The 9,911-nt window shown below is 38.2% G+C and overlaps 1 protein-coding gene and 1 pseudogene across 1 annotated transcript; one reads left to right on the top strand and one right to left on the bottom strand.

The window, feature by feature from the left end:
• Positions 1–3,486: 3,486 nt before the first annotated feature.
• On the top strand, positions 3,487–6,456 carry LOC131302332 (pentatricopeptide repeat-containing protein At3g49740). The gene has a single exon (XM_058328891.1). The coding sequence runs from the start codon at positions 3,950–3,952 to the stop codon at positions 6,125–6,127; it is 2,178 nt and encodes a 725-aa protein (XP_058184874.1). The 5' UTR covers positions 3,487–3,949; the 3' UTR covers positions 6,128–6,456.
• Positions 6,457–6,682: 226 nt separating this feature from the next.
• Positions 6,683–8,851, bottom strand: LOC131303198 (mediator of RNA polymerase II transcription subunit 22a-like; annotated as a pseudogene).
• Between the last annotated feature and the right edge of the window lie 1,060 nt (positions 8,852–9,911).

Below are 9,911 nucleotides of genomic sequence, written 5' to 3'. Positions count from 1 at the left end.
CGGCTAGATATCAAACAAAGATGTATTTATTTGGCACTCCACGATTTAGTCGTTGACACTTTTACCTTTTGTCTTTATCCTATTGTAATTATCAAATTATCTTTTATTTTGTTAGTGTTCATTCAATTTAAATGGTATTGTTGTAATTTCAAATAAGAAAAATACAAAAAGTAGATTTTCAATGAGTAAAAATGGAGTGCGAAAAATCAATTTCTTTCCCATACTACTATCTCATAATGAACATTACCACTTTCTCGCTCTCAGAGCCGACCCTGAGCTAAAGCAAGTGTTGCAGCCACTTTAGGTCTCAAAATTTTTTTGAATTGTAAGGGTCCTTCCTATTTTTTTATCCCTTATTATTGTCCAACAAAAGAGACCTAATTTTTAATCTTCGCTTTAAGCCCCTACAAGTCAGGACCAGCTCTGCCCGCTCTGACATCTTAATTAGGAAAATCATTGCCACTTTAATTTACTTCGGCCTAAAAAAGAATTCTATACCATCATTGTCGTGATTTATTTGTTAAGGCTCTGTTCGGAAAAGTTTTACTTTCAGTTTCTTGTTTTTGTTTCAGATATTTTTTAAAATAGATACCACAAATATGTTTGTGTTATTATTTTTGTTTACAAAATACATAATCAATTCTACTAATTTATGAAAATTCTAGAAACACAAAAATTGCATTTTCATTTATTTTGAAAATACTTTCGACAGCCCAAAAAACAAATAAACAAAAACTATTATGGTCACTAAAAACATGATTTTTTGTTTTTATTTTTTAATGAATAAACACAAACTCATTTCTTGTTTTTCATAAACGAAAAATAAAAAATTGACAACTTTATCAAACAGAGCCTAATTAAATTGTTTTTTTTTTCAAGAGAAAGAAAGGAAAAAAAATTCCAATAAGTTTATTGAACGTACGTATTTTGCTCCTTAGAAGAAATCTTCGGACACGTGAAAATAGTACTCGTACTCCCTCCGTAGTAGTAATAATTTGTCCAACGTACGTATTTCGTTCCTTATAGAAGAAATCTTCGGAGTAATAATTTGTCCCTACTATGCACTTTTCTGTTCATCTTTGTTGGTCCGTTTTGGGAAATTCAATTTATTAAAAGGACAAAAAATATTGCTTTTTGTAAAATACATTTTCTCTTTTGCCCTCCAATTAAAATTTGGCTCAAAAGTGAAATTTTAAATATTGATGTGACTATACAAAAAAAGAAGGGCAAGAAAGGAAATCTCCTCTCCTTTGCACTTTGACGTGTGACTTAAAAAAGCACGTTTGGGGACTAACAATTGCGGACGGAGGGAGTACCAAACAAGCAAATTTGTTCTACTCTAGCTAAATGTGTCCGGCTTATTTTGGTCTAGTTTTTTTTTTTTTCAATATTATATACATCAGTAAGAATTAGCGGGGTACTAGTATATTAGCCTACAAAAGATTAAGGCCGTCCATAACTCTGAAATCCAACCCCATCCATCGCGAGGCTCAAACTCTTGTCTCGATCGATGGAGGAAGTGAACTTTTCACCTGTTTTGCTCTAGTCAAAACAAGCAATACGACACGTAACAGATGAGTCTTGTTGACTTCTGTGACTTTTGACACGTAACAGATGTTTGGACTTTGGTGGACTACTGGAACTGACGCAGGTGGCGTCGGGACCACCTGATCTTGGTCCAAACTCTAAAGTCGACAACCACACGTGGATTTTTTAACCCTCCGGTCACCATTTAAGAAGAGAGTTGGGCCCAACCAAATGGACCCATGGGCTGCCGCCTCCCACAGGGTTTTGGGTTCGAACCTCCCTTGTGGGTTTTGGAGCTCTTGAACTAGATGCTGCGTTTCGGATCAAAAAAAAAAAAAAAAACCTAGATGCTGCGTTTAGAGGCACTTTGGTTCCACTGTGCATGGGGCTATGGTGACGCGCTAACCTTCTCTAAACAGCGTTTTATTCGAAAGAATGCCATAGTGATAAAATTAATTAGGACAGGCAGACACAGTTGAACATTTCATAGTGGGTGGGAACCCGTTGGTCACTCCAATTGGAAAAGCTACACTAGTCGCCCCTTTCCATCCTTTTGACTCAGGAAAAGAAGAAAGTGTATCACTACCAACATTTTTTTCTGTCATTTTTCTATTTTCAAATCAAACACAATTCGAAGGGTGTTTACGATAGTAGAAAAAACATATTTACATGGCTATGTGGAGTTCATAAACTGACACCGTCTGTGAGCTCCACACAGACGTACGATTTTTTGCATGAATATGTGTGCGTAGTAGGTGTGGATGTTGCATGATTGGGCCTAACAACAAAAATAGGGCTAGTTTTTTTTTGGTCTTGTTTTTGTAGCCATGAAAGCATACTTTTTCCTTCCAAACTGGGCCTTTTTTACATCAACAGAGTTTTGGGCTCATGCTAATACACCTCCAATAAGTTGGGCCTCTTCTCTCCATGGGTCCAACTTGTGGGCTAGGTCTCACAGGCCCAAAGGGTATCTCACTTTTATTATTTTGGGTTTCTTCATGTCTGGCCCATTTTCGACCCTATGACTAGGCTTAAGTGGTCTTACATTTAGGGCCCGATTGGATGTGGGGAAATAATTGAGAATATTAGTTAATAAGTGGGACAAGATAATAGGAGGTATTAGTTAATAAGGAATGACCCACATTGATGTGATATTTTTGAAATGGGTATTAAGAGCATCTCCAACCCTTGACTTCAAATTGGGGATGTCAATTTTTTTTGAAGGCTGATGTGACATTTTGGCATCTCCAATTTGACATCAAAACCTTCTCTCCAACCCTTATTTCAAATTCTATTTATTTGACATCAAATTATCCCTTTCTAACCCTTATGTCAAAATATAAATAGTCATTTTTTGAAATTTGGCAAGCAAGGTGTAGATAGTCAAAATTGACATACTTCCTCCCCCTTCATCCATGTCAAGGATTTGGCCTAAAAAAGGCATCTGGGTTGGTTTGTTAATTAGTGTCAAATATTACCGTTACAAGCTCCACATCAGATTTGACATCTCCCGTTGGAGATGCTCTAAATAGTACTTGGTTTGGATGAAGTATTACAAAAAGAGCATAAAATAGTACTTGGTTTGAATGAAGGATAAATTGGGGTATATGAAAGGGTGGATGACGTAAAAAGTTGTCAAATAACCGTTTTGCTCTTGTGCAGTCCCAAACTTAATTATAATTGCAAATATAATTAATCTTTCACACTTTAAGTTGTAATATTTAATTTTACTAACAAATAAATTTACTACATTAATAATATTACAAAATAAAAAAATCAGTTTTAATTTGATAAAATTCGGTTTTAAAAAAAAAAAGGGTTTTTTTTGGGAATAATTTTATATAATAATTATAAAAAATTAAATTCGTTTTTTTAAAGTGTTTTTTTAGTGGAAAATTAGTAATTGAGATTATGGGTTGGGGATACGAGAGCACATGTCACAGCTTTTTAGTGTCAATACCACCTCAGGCTTTGGGTTTGCCTGGTATAAATAACAAGCGCGTATAGGATTGCTTGTTTGTTCAATTCTAGCATGATAAAGAATTTGGCAATTGGCAGGTTTCTGATGAGATTGACGAAAGATGAAAGTTAGCTCAACTTAGCAATTGGGGAAGCAGACAGAGTTTTCAGAGTGGAAATGGGCAAGCCCAGATGAAGTCATTGAGCAGGTGTGTTGCTAAGGTCTTTCGGAAATGGTTCTAAGAGTGTCTAGAAGAGAGAGAGAGACGAACAGAACATGGTGGGGACTGTACATAGATAGAGAGGAAGAAGGAGATACATATACATGTATTGATACGTGAAATGACATATAGCCATCAACTAAATTTTCCGTTTGTTCGATGGATGGAAAACATGAAGGATGAAGTAAATATTTTTTGAATAGCTTAAGGGGACAGAAAATGCCACAACTCATGAAGTTCCAATGTTAACTGCCATAACTGAAAACGCCAGCGAAACCCTCATCAAACTCAACTCCCGTCTCTCAACTCTAACTGGCTCCCACCACTACACAGACACCCTCCACCTCTTCCTCCAACTCCACTCCTCCCACCGCCTCCGCCCCGACCACTACTCCCTTTCCACCACCCTTACTGCCTGCGCCCGCCTCCGCCACGCCACCGCCGGCTGCCAGCTTCACGCGCACTCCCTCAAAACAGGGCTCCAATCCTACCCTCATGTCGCCAATACCCTCCTTTCTCTCTACGCGAAATCAAAAGACTTGACTTCGGTGAAGCGGGTTTTCGATAATTTAGAAAACCCAGATGTTTATTCGTGGACTACGTTGATGTCGGCGTGTACCAAGCTTGGGCAAGTTGGGTATGCTTGTGAGGTGTTTGAAAAAATGCCTCATAGGAGTGTTGCGGTTTGGAATGCGATAGTCACTGGTTGTACTGAAAATGGGTATTCGAATGTTGCTTTGGATATGTTCCGGAGAATGCACTTGTTGGGTGTTAGGCATGATAATTACACCTTTGCTAGTGTGTTGAGCTTGTGCTCGTTGGAGTTGGTTGATTTTGGGAGGCAGGTGCATTCAATGGTGATTAAAACTGGGTTTTTGGGCAGGGCTTCTGTGATTAATGCACAACTGACAATGTATTTTGGTTGTGGAAATGTTAATGATGCTTATCAGGTATTTGAAGAGGCAGAAGGCCTACGTGATGAGATTACTTATAATGCAATGATAGGTGGTTTAGTAAGTGTGGGGAGAGACAAAGATGCGTTGATTATGTTCGTAGAGATGCAAAATGTTCGTCTTAGACCTACTGAGCTGACTTTTGTGAGTGTAATAAGTAGTTGTTCATGTGCAAGAGTTGGCCATCAAATACATGCCCAAGCTATTATGATGGGTTTCGAGATGTGTACATCTGTGAGTAATGCCGCTGTGACCATGTATTCTAGCTGTGGGGATCTAAATGCAGCTCGCACGGTTTTTGAGAGATTGGAAGGAAAGGATATTGTCTCTTGGAATGCCATGATTACAAGCTATGCTCAAGGGAATTTGGGGGGAGCAGCAACTTTGGCCTACATTAAAATGCAGAGGGACGGAACTCAACCAGATGAGTTTACTATTGGAAGTCTGCTAGCAAGCTCGGAGTCTATAGAGATTGTTGAAATGATTCAATCCCTAGTGATTAGAAATGGGCTCATCTTTAAAATCGAAGTATCAAACGCTTTTATTTCTGCGTTTTCTAAGCATGGTTACATGAAGCAGGCCTACGAAGTATTCAGTGACATGTCTCCAAGAAATTTAATTTCCTGGAATACAGTTATTTATGGGTTTCAATTAAATGGGTTTGCAGTGAAGGGCCTTGAGCAATTTTCCCTGCTGTTGTCAAGATTGAGGCCAAATGTTTATACTCTAAGCATTGTTTTGAGCATATGTGCTAGCGTTTCATCTTTGAGACATGGGAAACAGGTTCATGGTTACATTATCAAACAAGGTCTTTTTTCAGAGGCATTGTTAGCGAATGCACTCATCTCAATGTATGCAAAGAGTGGGGTTTTGGATTTGTGTTTGAGAGTTTTCAACTCAATGTCAATTATCAACAAAGACATAGTATCTTGGAATTCTTTGATATCTGCTTATGCGCAACATGGGGAAGGAAAGAGAGCTGTGCATTGCTTTGAGGCAATGCTAGATTCAGGTGGGGTCCAACCAGATCAGGCTACCTTCACATCAGTCCTTTCAGCTTGCAGCCACTCGGGTTTAGTTGATGATGGAACTCGGATTTTCAACTCTATGGTGAGGAACGATGGTTTTCAGCCTGGAGTAGATCACTTTTCTTGCATGGTTGACCTATTAGGTCGAGCTGGATACCTTGATGAGGCAGAAAGGCTATTAAATGGCAAGCACATTGAATTAGATTCTAACACGTGGTGGACATTATTCAGTTCTTGTGCAGCTCATGGTAATCTGAGATTAGGAAGAACAGTTGCTGGATTTCTTCTTCAAAAGGAACAGAATAATCCGGCGGTTTATGTTCAACTGTCAAATATTTATGCAAATGCAGGACAATGGGAAGAAGCAGCTAGCCTGAGGGAAATGATGAAGAGCCATGGGGTAATAAAGCAGCCTGGATACAGTTGGGTTACATCATAAGTCAGTTCAAAGACCATGAATGCTCATGGGTTTGGTATTGAAATTATGCCTCCATCCTACCATAGGAGTCAGGGCATTGTGATTTCTTGCTAAATAGGAGTAGTAAACGTAACATTCTTTCGTGAATTTTTGCTAAATATAACTTTCTTGTATTTGCTCCCTGTGAGGCAACATTTAGCTTGATGTTTGACATGTATGAATATCTCCCTCCCTCGCAAACTTTGGGATTTGTGTTGGTAGGTACCTTGCTTGCTAGTGACCTGAACCACCGCAAGCATTTGATTTCGACTTTGAATTCAGTTTTTCTTTCTTTGTTTTAGGTTGAGCCAATTTGCAATTCATTTGAATTCAGTTACAAGACCAGTGCCATTAGCTTGTTGTGTGTGAAGGGAGGAGTGGTGGGTTGATTCTCTTAAACGAGAATAGATTGAGGATTGATGTGTAGAGGTGATTTCAGTTTTAATCAACTCTGGCTTTAGACGAGATGCCCCTGTCACATTTCCTGGTCACCGTCGGTAGTGAACAATAACTCATAAATTACAAGGCCCGCTTGGATAAGAGTTCGAACAAAAATAACAAAACCTTATACTCTGAGATGCATACAAGAGTCAGGAAACAAGAACAATCAAACGTGGTTCAGCACAATCCAGTCTGGAAATGACAGGCCATGCACAATATGGGTCTCTTCTCAAAAGATAGGACACGCATTGAACTGTGACTAGAGCCATTCTAATGTTGAATTGCTTTAGATATATGGAGCCCTCATTCATGGCTGATGAAGTTGGCTTGTCCTCAAGGCAGACGAATAATAATGTGACTCGAGCTCCTTGAGACTAGCAGCTGCTTCCTCTCCAATTTTAGCCAACAAGTCTCTGCCTGTTGGTTAAACTCTTCTATTCTTTATTCTACATGGTCATTGAGTGAAGCAAAACCACAGAAGATTGCGGTCTGCTTCAACTCGGATGCCAACTTCAGAAGCGAGTCTGCTGCCTGTACCTGTTTTTTCATGTATTTAGCATCTGTATAAAGGAACAAAGCGGGAAAAGAGATGGGTATCGGGCAAAAATATTGAAAAAAGGTTTCAGGTCAATTTATTCACAGTTCAACTGAGACACACATAAAATTTGACTCAAATACCGAAATGTAGCATTATTGACCATTCTGTTAAGAGTACTACTGTCTGAATAACATCAGTGATCTGAAGGATTTGAGAAGCTAAAGTAAATTGAAATGCAAATAAAAAAATTTGAATAATATAACTCTATTGTGTTACTGTAGAGGTTCTATTTGAAGTAAGCTGAGCTTACAACGTAACATCATAACATAAACATGCTTGAATGCATATGGCCTATTACATGTGATATGTAGTAAAAGTATAAACCCTTTGATGTAACTTTCTTTCAGTGAAAGAAGAAACTCCCTTACCATTCTGGTTGCACGCATCTCCATCATAAAAGCTTCTTGTGAATTTCTATCTGGTGGATCGTTGACCTACAATACCAATTTCTGTCAACAGGTTAAGACATTACATTCAACATCGGTGGTTTACAATTTAGATCGATGGTCTACATAGATATTTGATTCTTTTGCAAATATGCGCTACTAATAAAGTAGATATCCTTGGCTGCAAAACAAGCCAATTCTTGGAAGATAGAGAACTTTGCTTGCCAGTGACTACATTACTTCTGCGTATGGACATGATAACGATAAATCTACCCATAAGGTATAAAGCCGCTGATAGTTGGTAAATATTACTGATAATGGGGTAGCTTCTTGTAATATTTTCATAGTTAAGACTCGTAAAGAATCAGGAGAAGTGTCCATAGAAAAGCTCTTATGATTACAAATAAGGCCTTGAATATTCTATAGCCATGAGACTATCTCAGAATGCATTCTCAAGTTCAATCTATTAGACTAAACAAAAAATAGAAGCACAAGTTGAGTTTAAACTTCACAAACTCTAACAAGCAGGCCATTTCTCCTTGCCCTCCGACAGCAACTATAGTTAGTTAGGCCAACCGGTATCAAGTGAGTTAGGACTTTCCTCCCACCCACGGTCCAGCCAACATAAAAGAAAGAAAATGGAACTATCTCGCGGTTAACACTGGCAACGATGAATCACACATCTCCCTCATACATAGGCCCAGGGACGGGGACTCAGACTAGTCCACCTTGATACAGCTAGCTGATTCTATCAACCATAGCATTGAAGAAATGCTTCAAACCAATAATGTTGGTTTTGCAATAAACAAAAAACAACCAAGATTGTTTCACAAAGTAACACACAAGAAGCATATGTGCATAGGTAGACAGAATGAGCGAGTAAGAGTACCCGCGCAACGTTAACAAGGAAACTGAAATTGTCAACAATATTTCCAATGTCATTATCGACTCTTTGCAACAATGTCTTCTGCTTTTGAGTTATTTTTCTGTTGAATTCGATGGAAAATTCAGATTAAAAGTGCCCCTTAACCACTTGTGCATCTGAAGTACGGGATGGAAAGGTACTATTTTATTTGTTTCCAGTGTTCGGATGTTGATTTTTTATTTTTTATTTTCTAAGTATGAGTCTTGATGGTAGCATTGCATTTTTTGAACCTGATTCTTACAGTAAAGTATATCAAAAATGCTAGAAACACAACACCAAACACAACCTTTCACATATATGTGGGGCCCAAAATGCCTTCCCAGACTTTTCCCCTGTCTCCTTTTCTCATCTGTCATTTGTGTATTTTGGCTTCTAGCATTGGGGTACTCTGGACTTTGTAAATAGCTGAAAACTTGTGTGTTTTGCCTTTTGGTTCTCTTTCAATGCATCCCCAATGGCCGCATTTTTTTGGGGAGGGAAGAGTTGGATCTTTGACCCTTTGGTGGTTGCACTGAATGCAACCACATTCAACCAATTGTAGAATTATTGCTTCCGTATGTCTGGCTTCTTCATTTGCATTTTTGATAAGCCTTACTATTACAATTGATGATCAACCCCTCCCTACCAACTACCAAGCCAAGCTTGTGCCCCGATCAATTGAGGTCTGCTACTTGCACTGGATCCCACCTCTAGTGCCATTTTAGTCTTTGTGGAGTGAGGGTACTATCACGTACTGTTATTGTGTTGAGTGCATGTATCCACTAAATGCTTCCAATCCTTCAGATTGCCATTGTAGAAGTTGACCCATTGGACAGTATACACCTTGTAACTTATATGCTTGGGGCCATTATGTTGCCCTCTAACATGTATGAATTATTTCTACAATATACTTGCTAGTGTTCTTGCCGGTTTCACTACCAATACCAGACGCTCTCAAAACGTCAAAAAAAAGGACAAACAAATCGGGACAGAGGGAATACTATTGAAAGAATATTTAACACTTCATGGTTTCACAACTCTTCCGAATAATCGCTTTGTTTCTAATTGAGCTTTTTAAAATCTATTTTAGAACAATCCAGAGTGATTATCCCTGCAAAAGTGGAATAAAAAATCTGAAAATCTCCTTTAAAAAAAAAACTTTGTTAATGGATGCGGATTATACCAAATAAATATCATATAAAATACTATTGTAAAGTAGATGTATTAATTACATGATTTAAAAAGGTTGCATTTTCTAACAATGACTCATTTGGGAGTAGAGGACGAATCATTTAACACTCAGAAATCTATTCTTGTATATGGTGGATAAGTCGTGGTAGGTCATTTTCACCTGTCTCATCAATCTTAAATGCGTATCTCCTTTGGATTTAGTTGGCCGGAATCATTACAGTAGGCTTAATACCCTACTCCACATAA

The sequence above is a fragment of the Rhododendron vialii genome, chromosome 10a (assembly GCF_030253575.1).
Source record: "Rhododendron vialii isolate Sample 1 chromosome 10a, ASM3025357v1".
In the NCBI taxonomy this organism is placed as follows: domain Eukaryota; kingdom Viridiplantae; phylum Streptophyta; class Magnoliopsida; order Ericales; family Ericaceae; genus Rhododendron; species Rhododendron vialii.
Note: the sequence above shows the minus strand (reverse complement) of the source record. Positions and strands in the feature narration are given on the sequence as shown.

What these genes read in the sequence shown, in the direction of transcription:
- LOC131302332 (XM_058328891.1), top strand. Translation starts at nt 3,950, where the DNA reads ATGTTAACTGCCATAACTGAAAACGCCAGCGAAACCCTCATCAAACTC.